Source organism: Rhinatrema bivittatum, chromosome 2 (assembly GCF_901001135.1).
Source record: "Rhinatrema bivittatum chromosome 2, aRhiBiv1.1, whole genome shotgun sequence".
Lineage (NCBI taxonomy): Eukaryota > Metazoa > Chordata > Amphibia > Gymnophiona > Rhinatrematidae > Rhinatrema > Rhinatrema bivittatum.
In genome coordinates, this window is record NC_042616.1 from 418926872 (window position 1) to 418947658 (window position 20787).

The window sequence follows — 20787 nt, forward strand, 5'->3', positions numbered from 1 at the left end:
AGAAAGGCTGGTTTCTCCACCAAGACATCTGTCCCAGCTACAGCTGCCCTGGAGCATGACTCCCCTCTGAACCTATAATGCTCACATATACAGTGTGAAATAACCATGAAAAAGATTGCAAATCCATTCCCTGCAGGAGACAACTGTGAAAAGCCATCTGCACAAGAAAATAGCCTTGTGGCACAGGATTACTGGATATCACCCTGAGAGGAGAGTGAACTGAGAGAGAGGCAAGTGGGTCTGTGACCAAGGAATTATGTTCAGGTTCCTTGCCCTGGAGCCTAGAATCTGCATAATAGACCACGCTCAGGGCAAACATGGAAACGGGCTATTTGGGCATCTAGAGTAATACCATACGACCATTTTCTTCTTTAGATATGAGAAGGCTTCCCTATATGCCAAAGAATTGGAAAGTCTAATTGCTGTTCATGATAATTGTCAGTCAGCCTAGGGGTTCCACATCTATATGACTCTGGCTGTGGCTGAACGGCTTTCCTACTCTGACTTGGCCTGAGTAGTCAGATGTCCGACTAAAGGAGGAACCAGGGCCCCTCCGTGCACAAGGAGAACTTTAATACCCTTTGAATATCAAGTATGCAGGGTCATGGTCAACATAAGGGGACAGCCAGACAGTTGCTGGCAGTGGATCTGGGTTAATGCATGTGAGAAACTTCTGGTAGTAATCCCTGAATATCCCTGTGTATTTATATGGGGAACCATTTAAGATGACATCTGCCATTTTGTATGGAAACCTGAAGAATAAGAGAACACAGCTCTTTCCTGGGAGACCAGAAATAAATGTACTATGCACCTGAAGTTTCAAGGGTGAGACAGAGCTCCAAAATCTGTGGCTGATGAACCAATTTAATACCATCACACTCAAAATCTACACAAAGGGTGACAGGGAAGTCCCCTGAGTGTTGTCAACAACGAGCAGAAGACTCCAAGAATCATGAAGGAACATGCCAAGTACACAGCTGCTGAACCCATTGTCCTGGAATACCTCTCCGACAAAGGGAGAGAGAGTAGCCTGAGCAGATTGCTTGTAGCTTCTGAAATGGCCTTGACCAGAATTGGTATTGAGGGGCTGGAGGGAAGGAAGGATTTCTGATAAGAAACTTTAGCTGGCCTCTGAACTTTGGTTTCTACAGTTCCAGGACTACACCAAAGAATAGCTATTCTCTTAAAAGGTAAAACTATAGAAAATATGGGGGAGCACCCAAAGAGCTGTAAACACTGTGGTCACATTTTGAAACAGCACTCACTCACTTCCATTGTAAAAGACTCACCAGATGTGAATCCATCCTCCTCAGCACATATGACCTTCCCTGTGGGGAAGGTCACATGACTGCCTCCAAGGGATGCTGGACCAAACATAGGATGACTCGAGTCACAAAGCCATTGCACATAGCTGCCTGAGGAGAGAGGACTATAGAGAAAAGAAAGTAGATACTCAATCTTTCTATCCTGAGGGACTCTGAATGTTGTGCTTCTATTTGACTGTAGTCTTAAAAGATGAAGACAACCCCCTAGGTGATCCAACATCATATCCTTTCTCTTCTCTGCAAATGGAATACAGATCCTTCAACATCTTGACCACTTTAAGGCTGGAATCAGGAGTCTCATACTGAAGAGATCCCATTTCTAACAGTCAGAAGTAGCAGGAAGCTCTTGGAAAGGGGGAGCCTAAGAGCATCCAGGAATATGGAATCCTCTTACAAATTACTGCCTATAATTGCTCATCCAGGTGCTGCAGGAGGTCATGCCCCAGAATTAAGGGTCACCAGCTTCTCTATCCCGAACATCCCGAATGAGGCATTATCTCCTTCTGAAGAGGCAATCACCCCATCTACTGGATTAGTTATCTTCTTCTACTCTTGTCCAGCCAATTCCTTAGGACTGTCCCAGTCAGTGGGGTGCCTTAGCACTCCAATTGTTGCAAAGTATAACTTTCCTTGTGGGGATATGGATAAGGGCTAGAAAGGCCTAAAGGAAAAATCCAAAAGGTACTGCCCATGCAAGACAACCTTGTGGTTTTTTAATTTTTACAGGCTATAGCAATCTACAGCCTAATAAGCTTAATTTATCTTTAAAAACTCTCTGGGAAGTTTTATTTGTGTACATGGGAAGACAGCCATTTCTGCAGGCTGTTCTCTTCACCGCTCAGCTATCAAAAAGGGCAGAAGGGAGGAGCTCCAACATGCATGTGAGGTCACTTGCTGAAAAAACTCATTAGAGAACTGTAGCTGCACAGGCTGTGCCCGAAGGGAAATATGCAGCTCCCACATAATTTGACTATCAGAGGGAAGAAGGGAGGTAAAGAGTCTGGCATGCATGATTTATTTATTTCTGTCACAAAGCAGCGATAAAATGTTTGCTGATCCAGCCATAAACGAGAGTGCCGGCCAAGCCCTGTTCCATGTGTTCTTCAGTGCTGCTTCCTACCACAGGGGCCAGGACTCGATCTGGGATAGCCATCAATTTTGCCTCTTGGCAGGGTGCTTACCTGTGGTGGTTCACAGTCACCCACCTGGTGACTGCCTGCTCCCAAACCAGGCAGAATGTACCTGCTGACAATAAGCCACCATGACTTTACCTGCAGTGCTATGCCTCCCTCTTTTTACAGCCTTACCAGAAGCAAGCAGAGGGAGAGGGAGCTGAGGAGCGATCACCTCAGACACGCTGAATGAGTCCAAATCTTTTCCACGAAGCTACTGGTGATTCCGTCGGCAATTGAACATTAGTGCAAGGTGTTTCTGCTTGGGAGTTAAAAATCATAGTATGCTGTATATTTTTCTATTATGTTTTTATTTCTTGTTGTAACTCACTTAGCCCAACCGGTTCGTTATAAGTAGGCTATAAATATTGTTATATAAATAAATAAATCTGGCACAGCAGCATAAGAGGCTGGGAGGCACAGGAAAAAGGCTATGCCGCAAGATTTTTTTTTTATTAAATAGAAACTTTACTGCCTCCCTGCTGCTCTCCCAGAATAGAGGGACAATGTGCTGTTAAAGTAGCTCCTGTTGCTGGACCCACCAAGGGAACTAAGTCATCCAGGACCAGCAGGTGCTTGAACCATTGATGTGGGAACTCAGATCCCCGAGTCAGTTCCCAAAGGGGAAGAGAGATCAGTCCCACCAGGAACCTGGGCCTAAAGCTTTCACAGGAGAGGCCTACTCATAGCTACAGCACCAGTCCACGTCTGCACCCTCTGCTGGAGACAGAGAAATACTGAAGAGCTGAAGCCAGCAGACTCCTATAAGGGGAGTGAAGTCAACTTTCAGCTTTTTGTCTCTATCTGCTGGAAGGGGGACTTAACCCTCCTGTTTAGACTGGTCTGGCATGGATAATAAGGAAAGACCTACACACAATCAGCCTTCACAGTCACCAGTAATACATTTCACTGCAGACTTGAAATTCTCAATACACCAAATATAGTAATTGTTCCCAAGTCTCTGATTCTGCAGAAAATCTGTGTGAAAGTCCAGCCATAATCAAGCAAATTATTTTAGCCCAAACCCATATTGTTTGTGATAATACTAAGTGTAAAAAAAATCAGTCTTAATCAGAAGTACAGTACATAAAACTCACCAACCCACTATACTCTCCATTTACATAATCAAATCCTTGAATCTTTATTTTTTTGCTGAAAAAGGATCGGTATAAACTTATAACTCTTTAGGATTCTCAAAAGTTGGGGTTTTTTTTCATATTATTCAGTAATAAACCAAACCTTGCTTTCATTAATTTTTAGTCACTGCAGCACCGTGCTCTTACTTTATTTGAGATCTCCGAGAACCAACATTTTCTTTTCATCCCAAAGTACAGTCACCTGCACCTTAAACGTTTTTCAGGATTTCCAATAGTTGAGGCTATCTCAAAAAATGAGTCACCATTGGTTGTGGGCATTTTTTGTTGCTGGTGTTATGGGAAGGCCAGCTACATGGTCTTTCAATCTCGAAGTCCTTCATAAAATGAATGTCCATGGATGATCAACTTCCATTCTCTCTAAAATTCACAATATTTTCTAATCACTTCTCTAATCCCTATTATTTGCATCGTCCAAGTCCCTTCTCAGTTCAGCAAGATTTTCACATTGTCCTGTAGCAGTGCCACAGTATCTTCCAACAAGGAAGTCCTTTCCTCTTAGCTATCCACTGTCTCTTGAAATAAAGAGAATTGCGCTATAAAGAAGTACCTCCATTTTAATGTCTTTATTTGCACTTTCATTCTCTGATGATCATTAAGACAGGTTTCAGTATTCTTGCCAGCAGTCATCTATCAGTGGCAATGAAGGGACCTGTTTGGACCTTTTGACTGCACGTGACACTGCAAAAGTTGCTTCTATTTTACCCAGTTTATCACTGGCTATGGCTGTTATCTTTTGGGATAAGTACTTGGAAGAGACGGCAATTTTACTTGCAGAATTGACTGATTTTTGGTTTCTTCTTCTGAGAGCAGATCACTCACACATCCACATCCAGCAACAAGCTCTCTAGTGTTTCCCTGAAATTGAATGGATACTTCAAGTTTCTAGTGCTGTCAAGTCAGGTTCTTTTTCCCCACACAAAGCTGGTCAGGGGTGTTGTATAATTCGATTACAGGCGATTCACAAATTTTAATAAAGGTAAAAACAAACTACACTCTGGTAAACCAATCCAGGATAAGTAGTCATATCATCTCTTTTACCTGCATGCTCAGTTTTACAGACTCCTAACATCAACCGCTAACACCAACAACTTTCTAAATCAATACATGCCAAATATTCTAATCCAAGCAGACATTAGATATTCTATTCTGAATTAGAACATCTGACTTGTGCTGACTCAGGCCTGTAGTGGAGCCTAGTCACGGAAGATCCACATTCAACTCCCACCTCCACTCCCCCATGCAATAACCTTCAGTAAGTTATATGCTCTCATTGTGTTTACAGCAAAAAGGCTGTTTTAGGTATGACTCACATCATCATACAAGCCACCTTGTAAAACAATTAACAGTTATCTAAAAAATAATAAATACAGCTATGAAAGTAGAAAGCTGTGAGCATATTTCACAGATTATGAAATGAGATGCTAAATTCTCTTTCAATTTCAATCCTTCAACTACTTATATTCTCCAGCCTGGACTACTGTAACTCATTATTCAACTTACCTCATAATACAATCCACCCACTACAAATCCTGCAAAACACAACTGCAAGAATACTCACTGGATCTAAAAAACATGATTACATCACGCCCACACTTTTATCTCTACACTGGCTCCCAATAAAATTTAGAATCGAATACAAAATTCTATCCATACTACATAAAATAATTTATGAAAATCAAACAAACTGGCTTAGTTCTTCCATAAAATTGCATGCTCCAAACAGAAACCTCAGATCAGCAAATAAAGGTCTATTAAAGATTCCTCCTGCTAGATCCAAACAACTCACCTCAAAAGAAAGCAATTTCACTTGGAAGCCCCAAACTCTGGACACCCTCCCAACTGAACTCAGAAGTCAAGAAAACTTAAAAACTTTCAAGAAAGAGCTAAAAACATGGATGTTTACCAAAGCCTACCATCTCACCCAATGACTAAAAATACTCCGCTCCCATCCTCACACTTGAAAACAGATTGACCCAAGAATCTTGTGATTTACTTAGTTCTGTATTATGTTCTTGATTAATTTATAAACCTAGTTCATAATTATACTCTATGGGGCGGATTTTAAAAGGTACGCGAATAGCCTACTTTTGTTTGCGCTCCAGGCGCAAACAAAAGTACGCTGGATTTTAGTAGATACGCGCGGAGCCGCGCGTATCTGCTAAAAACCTGGATCGGCGCGCGCAAGGCTATCGATTTTGTATAGCCGGCGTGCGCCGAGCCGCGCAGCCTACCCCCGTTCCCTCCAAGGCCGCTCCGAAATCGGAGCGGCCTTGGAGGGAATCCTCTAACGCCCTCCCCTCACCTTCCCCTCCCTTCCTCTACCTAACCCACCCCCCCGGCCCTGTCTACACCCCCCCCTTACCTTTCTCTGGGGATTTACGCCTCCCGGAGGGAGAAGTAAATCCCCGCGCGCGAGCGGGCGTCCTGCGCGCCGGGCCGCGACCTGGGGGCGGGTACGGAGGGCGTGGCCCCGCCCCCGTACCCGCCCCCAAAACGCTGCCGACACGCCCCCGAAACGCCGCGACGACCGGGCCCGCCCCCCCCGACACGCCCCCCTCGGAGAACCCCGGGACTTACGCGAGTCCCGGGGCTCTGCGCGCGCCGGGAGGCCTATGTAAAATAGGCTTCCCGGCGCGCAGGGCCCTGCTCGCGTAAATCCGCCCGGTTTTGGGCGGATTTACGCGAGCAGGGCTCTGAAAATCCGCCCCTATATTAGCAACCATATGAACCATTTTTGAAAACACTGTTAAACTTCATAACTTTGTAAACCGTTGTGATGGTGAAACCGAACGACGGTATATAAAAATCAATAAATAAAATTAATTTAATTTTCACAAAGTTTCTGCAGGGATTCATGACAGATTCCTCTTGAAGACTGCATGGTACTTATAAGCAGGCCAATACAAAACGGTGCACTCGGCCGAGCACACTGTTGGCCCCCGTTTAGCTGCGCATTTTTGATGTGCTATTATTACCCCTTATACAGTAAGGGGTAATAGCGCGTGCAAAATGCGCGGCCAACCCCCCCGAAACTAATAGCCAAGCCGCACATTTTACTCTCAGAAATTAACTTAATTTCAGAAGGCACCGGGCAAGTGTACAGAAAAGCAGAAAAAAAATGCTTTTCTGTACACCTTCTGACTTAATATCATAGCGATATTAAGTCAGAGGCCCCAAAAACAAAAAAAATTCTTCTTAAAAAAATAAAAATCTGCCGCGGGTTGGAAGACGGACGCTCAATTTTGCCGGCATCTGTGTTCCGAACCCGTGGCTGTCAGTGGGTTCAACAACTGACGCCAGTAAATTAAGCATCAGCTGTCAGACCCGCTGACAGCTGCCGCTTCCGCCAATAAGGAGGCGCTAGGGACGCGCTAGTGTCCCTAGTGCCTCCTTATTAGCGCGGGCCCTAATTTAAATACTGAATCGCGCGCCCAGGAGAGGTGCCTGGTCGCGCGTTGGGAGAGCGGGTGCTCGCCTTGGAGCGCCGGCTCTCCCGTGGAGTTTGCTGTATGGGCCTGAAAGTCAACATGAGCCTGAAACAGATTCTTTGCAGTGATTCACAAATTGCTCATTGGCTTATCCCACTGCCAGATGGGATATGAAAGGCAATGTAATGAATACGCTTACCGATGTAAAGTCAGTAATCTAAATTACTTTTCCCATGATGCATCAGAAAGTTTTGTTCTTTACGTTCCTCAACAAGATTATCCTATCTCCCCTGACCCAACACCAAACAACTTTTCACCTGACTCGTGTCACAAACCTCCTCCCTTACTTATTTGATTTATTTAAAATAAATATTACCCACCATTCTGAGGTTCACAGTGGGGTACAAGAATACATTCATAATAGATCTAGGATGGAACATATACAAATGGATAAAAAATACAGAGTAAAAGTACAAGCAAACATATCACATAGGATATGAGAGTCAGTGTACAGGGAGACATGTCCAACAGGTCATGGATTCAGCTGAACCAATTACATGCCATTCAAAAAAAAGTATGTTTTAAGTACTTTAAAAAAAAAAAAAAAGTATGATGCTTGATGATTCTTATCTCTGCTGGTAGAAAGTTCCAGAGGGTAGGTCCAGCAATTGAGAAAGCAGAGATGCTTACCTGTAACGTTTTCCTAGGACAGCAGGATGTAGGTCCTCTCACATGGGTGACATTATCTAATGGAGCCCGGCATGGAAAACTTTGACTGGCACACTGAGCAGGCCCAGTATGCCACTATCCACGCATCCACATGGGGTCTCCCTTCAGACTCATAACAAAATTAGGGAAAAATAAAATAAATATAGGAGAAAAGTGTTGCGACTGTCGCTGCCCGACATCTCCACTCCGCCCACCTTACGCATTGGCGACTCATAAGAACATAAGAAAATGCCATACTGGGTCAGACCAAGGGTCCATCAAGCCCAGCATCCTGTTTCCAACAGTGGCCAATCCAGGCCATAAGAACCTGGCAAGTAACCAAAAACTAAGTCTATTCCATGTTACCATTGCTAATGACAGTGGCTATTCTCTAAGTGAACTTAACAGCAGGTAATGGACTTCTCCTCCAAGAACTTATCCAATCCTTTTTTAAACACAGCTATACTAACTGCACTAACCAGATCCTCTGGCAACAAATTCCAGAGTTTAATTGTGCGTTGAGTAAAAAAGAACTTTCTCCGATTAGTTTTAAATGTGCCCCATGCTAACTTCATGGAGTGCCCCCTAGTCTTTCTACTATCCGAAAGAGTAAATAACCGATTCACATCTACCCGTTCTAGACCTCTCATGATTTTAAACACCTCTATCATATCCCCCCTCAGTCGTCTCTTCTCCAAGCTGAAAAGTCCTAACCTCTTTAGTCTTTCCTCATAGGGGAGTTGTTCCATTCCCCTTATCATTTTGGTAGCCCTTCTCTGTACCTTCTCCATCGCAATTATATCTTTTTTGAGATGCGGCGACCAGAATTGTACACAATATTCAAGGTGCGGTCTCACCATGGAGCGATACAGAGGCATTATGACATTTTCCGTTTTATTCACCATTCCCTTTCTAATAATTCCCAACATTCTGTTTGCTTTTTTGACTGCCGCAGCACACTGAACCGACGATTTCAATGTGTTATCCACTATGACGCCTAGATCTCTTTCTTGGGTTGTAGCACCTAATATGGAACCCAACATTGTGTAATTATAGCATGGGTTATTTTACCCTATATGCAGCACCTTGCACTTATCCATATTAAATTTCATCTGCCATTTGGATTCCCAATTTTCCAGTCTCACAAGGTCTTCCTGCAATTTATCACAATCTGCTTGTGATTTAACTACTCTGAACAATTTTGTGTCATCTGCAAATTTGATTATCTCACTCGTCGTATTTCTTTCCAGATCATTTATAAATATATTGAAAAGTAAGGGTCCCAATACAGATCCCTGAGGCACTCCCTCCGGGGTTGATGGAAGGTTGGCTGCCGTGGCGTCTTTCGGCATCCCCGGCCCGACGCTGCAATCCGCCATGTTCACCTGATGCCTAGGGGCGCGTGCGCGGCCCCGCCTCAAGTACCAGAAGTGGCGCGAACCTACGTCATCCGTTTCAGATATTTAAAAGTCTCTGAATTGATAACAATTCGAGTTAGCAAGGATAAGGATTCTTTCTATCTACGCTACTCTGCCTCCTTGGACTAAGCAGGGGTACCCGCTCCTCGGGGGCCTCGTTCCCGGACTTCTTCGGAATTCACTTCTGCCTGGAAGCCATCACTGCCTACTACATCTGTGAGTTACCATCGCACACTCAGAGCTTTCCCTGGAACCAAGTAGTCGCTCCTCGAGGGCCTACTTCATTCCAGCTCCTGGGCTTCTATGAGATATCGTGTGAGTGTTACCATCAGGTTCTGTCCATGAACTCTGCATACCCTGCCTACTCACTATATTTCAGTTTCTGTACAGCTCAGCCTCCAGGGATTGCTTATCCAGCATCCAGCCGGGTACTCCAGCTCACTACTGCCACCTCTGGTGGTTCAGTATACTGTCTAATAAAAGAACTAGTGCGTGTCTGTCTCCATACTCTGAGCCTGACCGGTGGTCCCTCTCGGGATCTTCCCCCGGGGGCGTGGTCATCTGCCACCGGCCCAAGGATCCACCCACAACTCTCCTAAATAATAACAAAAAGGGGGTGCTGTTGAGCGTTGATGGAGATAGATGTATTCTAGTGAGACTCCACTGGCCCGAGCACTCCATCCGTTATAAATCTCCCAGAATTTTTCAGTGATTTGCATCCAGAGTTTAAGAAGTAATGCAGGAATATTGCAGGAAGAGAATTATTAGATTGTAACGTCTCCTGCGTACTCAGGAGAGTGCAAATACCAGCGCCATGGCTACCAGGCGAACACGCAGCGCTCTGGACTTTTATCAGGAGGTGGGTGACGCTGTGCCGAGAGCAAATCTTATAACCCTGATCAGAACACGATGGATCCTATGCACAGAAATGGCTCAGGATAGGGGAGCCAGGAAAGCCTCCATCGAGGAATATAGGTGCAGAATCAGTCGGTAGGCCCCAAGGTGGAGGAATTGGAGAATCGGGTCTCTGTGTTCGAGGATTTGAAATCCAGTGCAGCGAACTCGCTTATGGTCTTAAAGAAACAGGTCAAAATCATGGAAGAGAAAGTGGCGACCTGGAAAATAGGTCCCAATGGAGTAATATCCGTGTGGTAGGGGTTCCCAAACAAGAAGGCGGCCAGGAGACACGGTGATTTCTGGAAACCCTCTTATGTGAGCTTTTTACTCCGGGGGAGTCTGATCCAAAACTGATTATTGATAAAAAACAGAGTGCCGGGCCAGACCCCACAGACCAATAACAGACCACGTGCCTTCATCATCAAATTACATAATTATCTGGCTAAAGAATGGATCCTCTGTAAGGTGTGGGAACTTGGGCCTCTTACATATCGGGGTAACCATGTGGCGGTCTTTTCAGACTACAGTGTCATGTCTCAAAAACGGAGAGTGGTATGAAAAAAATATTGCACACATGGAATATTTGGTTCCGGCTGTTATATCCTGCGAAATTATCAATATGGATGGGTAACTCCTGGTGGACTTTAGAGACTCCTGGGGCTGCAATGGTGCTTTTGGAGAAAACTGGGAGAAAAAATGGCGCTGCATCACCTCACACACAGGCCGATACAGTACAGTGCGCTCCGGTGGAGTGCACTGTTAATGCGCGTTTTCGACGCGCTAGCTTTACCACTTATTAAGTAAGGGGTAATAGCGTGTCAAAAACCCTTTTTTTAAAATCAGCCCGCGGCTCGCAGGTTAAAACCGGACACTCAATTTTGACGGCGTCCGGTTTCCGAACCCGTGGCTGTCAGCGGGCTCGAGAACCGACGCCGGCAAAATTGAGCGTCGGCTGTCAAACCCTCTGACAGCCGCCGCTCCTGTCCAAAAAGAGGCGCTAGGGACACGCTAGTGTCCCTAGCGCCTCTTTTTACCGCGGGCCCTAATTTAAATATTGTGTTTTACTGTAGCGAGTGCACAGGACACTGGCCTGTGCACTCGCTTGCTCTCCCGCAAACTTTACTGTATCGGCCTGACAGCAAATGGTGGCAGCAAGACATGGGTGCCACATGAATCTGAAATTGGAGCTGCTGGTAGCAGCCCTCGTTCCATTCCCAGTGGCAGGGGAAGCCTGAGCCGGAGATCAGCAGCATTCAGTGACTCTCAGGACTGGCCTAGAATGTCGGCATGTGCTGGCTCGCTGACAGCGGCACTTAGGGCAGACAAAAGCGCACTGGACAAAAACGGACATGGCAAGGTTGAATCGCATGAGCAGAGTGAGGAGAAGTGAGACAGGAACTGTTGGCTGTGACAGAGAATGTCGTGACCGATGGAAGGCAGTGCAGCTTGCTGCAAGACCTGAGCCACCCAAGGCCTTGCACAGTGATCAGTGGCAAATCTTTTATATCCTTTTTCAGCTTGTCACTTTATTGGAGCTGAGGCTAGTTACTGGGGAAAGTGATATAATTAACTGTCAGTATCACCTAGTACTAGGGAAGGGTTCTTGGGTGAGAGTGAGGGGGGAGGGGAGCGTTACTCTAAGATGTTTCAAGCTGAGAAACGGGGGGGGGGCGGTTAGGTTGGGAATGGAGAGGAAGAGGGAGCTGATGGAGGGGTGGGGGTGGGGGGTTAGCCGTGCCATGTGGTTTTTACTTGTCATAAGAGTAATACAGATCCTGGAGCAGATCACCCTTCCAGGTGCTGGCTCACTGAAGTCTACCGGATTCTTATTCCTCAACTGACTGAGTGGTGTCTCCATGGAGGAGGAGTATAGCATGACGCACAGCGAGAACTTATAGAAGAATGAGGTCAGCCAATGGCATATAGGACTTTAGCTCACCGGTACTGCCTAACGGAATCTCGACATATCATGCTCAGCTGAGGCCACGCCCAGAGTGTGCAAGGGAACTGGATGTGTCAGTTAAGAGATATAAAGTCAAAGGGAGCAGGTGGTGGGGAATTACGGTGGGTGGAGACAGATCTGAGTAGGAGGATTTTAGATGCAGAAAGAGGGTGGGTTACGAATACAGCCGGCCTAGGACGCGGAAGGAGATGTGGAGGTGGGGGAGAAGTTTCTTTTTTACTTTTTGTTACGACAGGCTGAGAAAATTCGGGAGGGGGGTGAGTTACTTATTGGGTGGGAGTTGGGGGGGAATGCAAGAATCTCAGAAGGGAACTTTATTAGTTGAGAGATGCAGCATACTACGATGTCAATCATACCGTGACTATGGCTAGTGCAGGAGTCAACATTATCACACTAAATGTCAGGGGACTTGGTATTCCAGTAAAGCACAAACGTATTCTGGATTATTTAAAGAAGCGAGATACACACATTGTGCTACTGCAGGAGACTCATCTGTCTGACAAAGAGCATGCCAAGCTTCAGAGGGAATGGGTGGGTCAAATATTCTACTCTTCTTATAATACATATTATAATATAATTCGATTAATTTTACGGTGACGAACAGACTTCCCAATTCCTAAGTATCCTAATTACCCTAATTATGGACACTGCATCAAGTACTAATTTTAGAACCTGCTACTGGACAATTACCGTTGTGCTCAAAAATGTACTATATTTCATATATATATTTGGCATTGCTTATATTTATATTTATTGATACGTTAAACAGTTAAACTGTCTTTATAAAATATTATATTGCTTTATTTATTTCCAGTTAAACTATTATTACTTTATTTAGCACTATGTTAAATTGTCAATCAGTTATACTGTTCCATATGTTCCTCGGTTCCATGTAAAGCTCCGCTCTTTGTTGAGCAGTTCTTCGTTTTATGTAAACCGGATTGATTTGTAGTCCTTACAAGAACTTCGGTATATAAAAATTAAAAATAAATAAATAAATACAAAAAGCAGGGAAGTATGCATTTTAATACATAAAGCCCTTCCTCTGCAAGTGAGTAAGCAGCTGAAAGATCAGGAGGGACGCTACATAATGCTAGAATGTGTAATTTATGGGGAATGGGCCAAATGTGGGCCAGAAAGAGTATTATAAGGGTCTAACATCGTCATAAGAGGGCTTCTCATCTTCCCCTTTTGTGATTGGGGGGGGGGGTGAGAACTGAAATGTCTGCCTTGATCCTGTCCATGATGTCAAAAGGGCAAGAAGCAGTACCGAATCCGGCTGCCAGCCTCAAGGATTTAATGGTTAGATTAGGGGTACTGGATGCTTGGAAGCCCCAATACCCAACGGGAAGAGTCTACACTTGCTATTTTCCACAGTATCTTTCGTATAGCCGGATAGATTTATTTCTATGCACGGCTTCTGTGCTTATTAGTCTGGGACAGTTAGATATCTTTACTAGCCACATTTCAGACCACAACCCTGTTTTGTAGCCATTACAAATATCCCAGGGACCCTGCCTATTAAAACATGGCATCTCAATTAAGTTGACTTAGGGAATAGCCACTGCTATTAATTGCATCAGTAGCATGGGTTCTTCTTAGTGTTTGGGTAACTGCCAGGTTCTTGTGGCCTGGTTTGGCCTCTGTTGGAAACAGGATGCTGGGGTTGATGGACCCTGGGTCTGACCCAGCATGGCAATTTCTTTTGTTCTTATGTTCTAATCCCTTGTTGCTTGGCAATAAGAAGTTTTGTCAAATGATCAGGGATGCCATTAAAGATTTTACCATATGTGCATCGTATAGCTGAGCAGTTGCCAGTAATACTTTGAGAAATGCTAAAATCAGTTCTGAAGGGTAAAATTATCAATTTTGCCTCCCATATGAACAAGCTCCAGCTGCAGCGGGAAAAGTCACTGGAGGGAAAAATTGAAACTCTGGAGGCACAGCATAAAATCACCTGTTCTTTCAGGGTATTTGGTTCTCTACAGAGGGCAAAAGACAAACTCTGGTGCATATAAGTCAAGGGAATCGAAAGAATGTTTCAATTCTCTCGTCAGAGATTGCATGAGTATGGGAACAAAATTAGGGCACTGCTAGCCACAGCTCTTAGGAAAAGAAAGTCCTGGAATGTGATTGGTAGCATTAGAACCCCTACTGAGGATGTTATGTATCATTTGCAGTCCATTAATGATATATTCAAAGGCTTTTATTAAACACTGTATGGTAATACCTTGGAAGACAGGGGAAGAGAGACAGATGAATACCTGTGAGGAATCGAACTACCATAGCTTACTGAAAGACAGGTGGATAGATTAAAAGCCCCTATTGCAGTGGATGATGTGTACAGTGCTATTATGAGTTTACCCAAAGGAAAAAGTCCAGGACCGGATGGTTTTCACATAGACTATGTCCAATGCCGTGGTACTGCTACTACAAAAACCAGGTAGAGATGGGCTAGATCTGGGTTACTATAGTCCAATGTCTCTCTTGAACTCAGATACAGTGGTCCCTTGACTTACGAACTCAATTGATTCCAGAGGGCTGGTTGTAACCCAAGTTGGTTGTAAGTCAAGACTATTTTTTCCATAGGAAATTATGGGAAACCCAATAATGCGTTCTGAACCTCCCAAAAGCACCCCTTATCTAACCATTTCTATAATAAAAAATGGTTGTATAAGGTCATTAATTACCAGAAACACCAATAATTTCCTAGTGTACTCACCAAAAAGTTATAAAATGTGCCTAGCCTACCAGAAACAACAATTTCACCTCCTCCATCAGTTCCTTTACGATATCTGCATATGGACTCTGTACCTGGGTAACATCAAGTTAGGTTGAGAGAACACTGCACAAATCTCATCTTTGGCTAAGTTTCCTCACTCCGAAGGTCATCAAATCTTCACAAGAGAGCACTGTTCTGTTTGTACATCTCACTCTGAATGTCAAAGTGGGCCCTAACCCTCCACTAATACCTAAACCTCGAGTTACTAGTGGGCCTCCCATAGAGATATAAATGCCTGTTTAGCGTGAGGGCATTATGGTTAGTCTCTCTCTCCCCCCTCCACCCCGGGGTGGAATTTTTGGTTGTAACTCGAGATTTGTTCGTAACTCAAAACCAGGATTTCGGTCATAACTCAAAATTTGTTCGTAACCCGAAACCTTAAATGTTGGTCGTAACCTGAGCCGTTCATAACCCGAGGGCCTACTGTATTAAGATTCTGGCGAAAATGTTTCAGTTGCAGCTGGAGCTGGTAATGCCTATCCTTGTTAAGGATGATCAAACGGGATTTATTAAAGGATGCCTCTCGACTACGAATACGAGGAGACTATTTAACATCATAGCCCTGGCAAAGCAAGCACATACGGTAGGTATGATAGTAGCATTAGATGCCGAAAAGGCATTTGACTGCCTCAAGTGGGCCTCTCTCTAAGGTTTTAAAGGCGGTGGGGTTTCCAGAAGAGCTCAGAGAATGAATTAGGATATTATATGCACATCCCCATGCCAAGGTATTTACAAATGGTTATTGCTCAGAGCCCGTTACTATAGCTAGGGACACGAGACAGGGGTGCCCCCTCTTCCTGCTTCTCTTTAACCTGGCAATTAAAATCCTGGCACACAAGGTCAGAAAGGACCCAGAGGTGACAGGTTTTCAGGTGGAAGGTACAAAGCACATTATATCCCTTTACGCAGATGTTGTCTTCTTTTTCCTTGACCAATCCCAGGTTGGTGGCCATTCTGGCAGAATATATGTTAGGTTGTCTGGATATAAAATTAACTATGCCAAATCTGAAGTATTTCCATTAGGGCCCTTGGTTTTGGAAGATACCCCAAAATGTTTTTCTGCCTTTAGGAAGGCAAGAGACGGCTTTAAATACCTGGGAATATGGGTGCCGCGTAGGATGGCGGATATATATTGCCTTAATTATGCGCCAGTAGTCAGTAAGATCAAAAACGATTTTAAGAGCTGGGATGATCATTTCTTCTCTTAGGGTGGTAGGATTAATGTCCTGAAAATGAATATTTTGTCTCGGCTACTTGTTATTTGCCTGAGGGGTTTTTTTCGGTCCTCTATGGCAGCACTTCTCAACCGGTGTGTTGTGACACACCAGTGTGTCGCCAAGCACCAGCAATGTGTCATGTGCTCCCGGTCTCTCCCGCTGCTCTTCCTTCCCTGCTGCCGTTGCCACCGGGCTAACAGCACATTCAAGCCCAATGGGAACGGCAGCGGTGTTAGCGGAAGCTGTGGCACCCGTAGCTGGCCTTTTCTTCTTCCTGCGCCTGCCCTGGAACAGGAAGTGATACACAGTGCAGTGCGTGGGAAGGAGAAAGAGCTGTGCTGCGTGGAAAAGTAGCGGCGGCAGCAGTATCGGCCCCCAAGCAGTAACATGGCCCGCAGCAATTGAAGCAGCTGGCAATCAGCAAAGGAGACAGCAGTATAAGCCTCCCGTGGCCGATGGGATTCTTCTTTCTTGGCCTGCAGGGGCTGGAGGAGGCTGCTGCAGCTACTATTTGTGCTCGGGAGGGGGGGGGGGGAGTGAGTGAGTGAGAGAGAGAGAGAAGACAGCCAGCCTGTAAGTGAGAGCATGTGTGTGTGTGTGTGTGTTTGAGAGCATGTGTGTAAGTGTGTGAGAGAGCATGTGTGAATGAGAGAAACTTGTCACAGAGGTGATATGTGTTTATGTGAGAGACAATAAAAGTGATTGGTCAGGGAGGTGATGTGTGTGTGTGAGATTGGTCAGGGAGGGGTGTGTGTGTGTGTGTGTGTGTGTGTGAGAGAGAGAGAGAGAGAGAGAGAATGGAAGTGAGAAATCTGGGTATGTGAGAAAGCATGGGAGTAAGAACATAAGAAAATGTCATACTGGGTCAGACCAAGGGTCCATCAAGCCCAGCATCCTGTTTCCAACAGTGGCCAATCCAGGCCATAAGAACCTGGTACTACTGCTGCTTCTGGTGTGTGCTACGGCCTGCATGGAAGAGGACAGGAGTGGGAGAGCTGCTGAAGGGGGTAAGTAAAGGTGGATTTTTAAGTTTATTTTTCTTGATTGACTGCCATTTTAATTATTTAATATTATGTGATGTGTCTGCTTTTTTGAAATATTTTATTGGTGTTTGGAGAATTTTTAATAGTTTTTATGAGTTTTTAATTGTTGGATGTCATTCTGTTCATAGCTGTTTTGAAACATTTATTCTGCTTATATATATAAAAACATAGAAATGATGGCAGAAGACGACCAAACGGCCCATTCAGTCTACCCAGTAAGCTGGGTAGACTGAACACCACTACAACTCCTATTAGGAAAACAGAACTAGCAAACAGCTATAGATCCCCACACAGAAATAATTGTAAAACTATAATAATAAGCTTACTGGGTAGACTGAATGGGACTAACATCCTGCTGTCCTGTGAGAACACCTGTTACAGGTAAGCAACTCTGTTTTCTCACATGGCTGAATCCCTAGCTGCAGGCTGTTCCCGAGCAACAAACATGACCAACAGGCAACCAACCAGGTGCCAATGGGCACAACAACAGTGGTGCTCTTGGTAACAGAGGGAAACAGCCTGAACCCGAAAAATGGGCCCAAGGCAGGAAGAGTTGGGTTCTACAGCAGAAAGATTCTGGAGGACAGACTGGCTGAAGCTGCTATTGTGTCGGCCATCCCTGTCCAGACAGTAGTGAGAGGCAAAAGTGTAGTGGGAAATCCATGTCACAGCCTTGCAGATCTCATCCAAGGGGACCGCTCTCGAGTGGACCACTGAAGCTGCCATGGTTCTGACAGAATGAGCCTTGACATAGCCCTCCAGTTGCAGTCCTGCCTGAGTATAGCAGAAGGAAATACAATCTGCCAGCCAGTTGGACAGGGTCTGCTTAGCATCTACAACTCCTAATCCATTCCTGTCAAAAGAGATGAAGAGATGTGTAGACTGCCTATGGCCTGCTGTTCGCTCCAAGTAGAAGGCTAAGGCTCACTTACAATCCAGACTGTGCAGAGCCCGTTCACCCTGGTATGAATGAGGCTTGGGAAAAAAGATGGACAGGACGATTGACTGGTTAAGATGGAAATCAGTTATCACCTTCAGCAGGAACTTAGGGTGTGTGCACAGAACCACCCTATCATGGAAGTGTACGGTGGACACATCACTAGGGCCTGAAGCTTGCTGACTCTGCTCGCTAAGTGACCGCGACTAAAATGATGACCTTCAAAGGTCAGGTACTTCAGGTCGCAGATGCGCAGCAGCTCGAAAGGCGCTTTCATGAGCTAAGACGCACATTGAGGTCACAGGACACATCGGGAGACTGCAGGGGAGGCTTCAACTGCAGTAGACCCCGCATAAAGCGACCCACTGTGAGTTGCATAGAGATGGGCAAACCATCCACACTCTGGTGGTAAGCACCGATAGCACTCAGGTACAGCCTAAAGGAGTTGGTTTTTAAGCCAGCATCCAAAAGTACAGAAGATAGTCAGTCAGTTTTGGTGTGGAGCAGGAGAACGGGTCCAAGTCGTGACACTCACACCACATGGAAAACCTCCTCCACTTCAGGCTATAAGACTTTCTAGTGGAAGGCTTTCTGGAAGCTACCAAGACCTGAGACACATCATCTGACAGGTCAAGGGGCTGCAGAATTAACCTTTCAACATCCAAGCCGTCAGGGATAAGGCCCTGAGAATGGGATGGCGCAGCCTGCCCTGATTCTACGTGATGAGGTCTGGGGAAGACTGATCGGTTCCCAGAGGGAAAGATCCCACAGAAGCAGGAACCAGATCTGCCTCAGCCAACGAGGGTCTATGAGGATCATGGTCCCCCGTCCTGTCAGAGCTTCAAGAGAGTCTTTCATCACTACAATAAGCGGAGGATATGCGTACAGAAGGCCCTTGCCCCAATGGTGGGCAAAGGCGTCCAAGGCTGGCTTGCCATCCCTCTGTACAGGGAGCAGAACTGGTCCATCTTCCTGTTATAGGGGGATGCAAAGAGATCCAAGTCCGGGGAGCCCCAGAGATGGAAGAGTCGATCTGCCATCTCCTGATTCAGGGACTGTTCGTGGGGTTGGACGGCTCTACTTAGCCTGTCCGCCACCACATTCTCCTTCCTGGCTAGATACATGGCTCGGAGCACCATACCCTGGGACAGAGCCCATGACTAGATATGAACCGCCTCTTGGCTCAGAAGAAACAAACCTCCCCCGTGCCGGGCACCATCAGATGATGTCTCCCATGTGTGAGGACTTCCATCCTGCTTGTCCTAGGAGAAAATGTGCTCCTGGGTCTCATTCAGACAGATGAGTCTTGGAAACAGAATGTCTATGAGACCTTGATTTGATGATCTGAGAGTCTGTGACTTTGTGTAGAGCTTTATAGCGTCACAATGATCCAAGGGGAAGAAATGTTATTCAGTAAGTTATGAATGGTAACAGCAAGTTTGTATTGTATCCAATAAGGGATGGGATGCCAGTGTAGCACTGTAGTGATGTGGTCTTGAATGGAAGTGCCGGTTAGAAGCCGAGCTACAGAATTTTGAATTATTTGTAGTGGACACATAACGTAAACAGGCAAACCAATGAAGAGAGAATCACAATAATCTAGGCCTGAGAAAAGAAGAGATTGAAGAATTGTCCGGAAAGCTGGTGAGTATATATAAAGGAAAATAAAGGTTTTATGTAACATAGCAAGCATCACTGCTAGTTAAATGGAATAAATAAGTAAAATCAGAGATTATTTTATAATCATGAACTTGCATTCAGAGTGAGACTGTAGCAAGGTTGCACAGCAGGACTGCTTATCTATGTTAAAGCAGGGATACTCCTTTGCTAGAAATATCACAATCCTCCTCCCACATCATTCTTCTTTCACCCAGTGACTGCTAGTTGAGCTTCTCATCTCCCATGCCTCTCTCAAGAAAGAAAACTGCACTTACCAAGTTGGGATAGTCGGAAAAGCTCATCCTCATTCTCTGTAGTGTGATCTACATTCAGCTGTGTGACTTGCAGCCCGTCTACTGTTGACTTGCACAATAGTGAACGGTTTGTACCTGAGAAAACAGCAAAAAGCCAAATTAATGCATATGTGATTAAAGAAAGTATCTGGACAATGGGCAAATACTGGGCTTTTCGCCTGTAGAAGGCATCCAGAAATGTCATAAACCTAATGGGTGTAGCTATGAAGGGGCAGATGAGAATCCTACATTTTGGCTAGTAGATCCTGCTCATCTTACCTGTAAGATCAATCCATTATACTCCTACTAAGATTTGAAAAGGTAACCAATAGCCTCTTCACATTCTACATGCATCAAGCCTCAGACAGCAATTCCAAAATACACTTTCTTGTATCAAAATTGCATAACCTGTACACCTACAAAATTTACTTTCCAGAAACTATTAAATTAAAGCAAACAAAATCCCAAATTTATTTTTTTTTTGTTGGTGGGGGGCGGAGGGGAAATGGAAGGTGACCACCAGTTTCCATCTGCTCCAGCTGAATCAGAACCTGCCTGTTTTGGGTGTTATGATGCCTTAAGGTCTTCATGCACAACTGCCTAGGCCTTCATTCATTTTTAACCCTCTCTTCCTCCCAAGTAGTTTAGCTATTGCTGTGACACAGTCCTCCCTCGGGGGCCATAGACTGCAGCTTCCTCCCAGAACTAGTATTCGTGCACCCTGAATTTGGCCCAGGGGCAGTTCAATGCAATCTACTGCCTGAGGCAATGGATGCGAGGGGGGGCCC

The 20787-nt window shown here is 45.1% G+C and overlaps 1 protein-coding gene across 1 annotated transcript in view; it reads right to left on the minus strand.

Annotated features, from left to right (window-relative positions):
* The window catches only part of TAB1 (TGF-beta activated kinase 1 (MAP3K7) binding protein 1), a gene marked incomplete at its 5' end in the record, with an annotated part of 185746 nt that overhangs the window by 134504 nt on the left and 30455 nt on the right, over window positions 1-20787 (minus strand). The window contains 1 exon segment of the mRNA XM_029590187.1: window positions 19982-20095. Within this exon segment, the coding sequence (XP_029446047.1) occupies window positions 19982-20095 (114 nt within the window).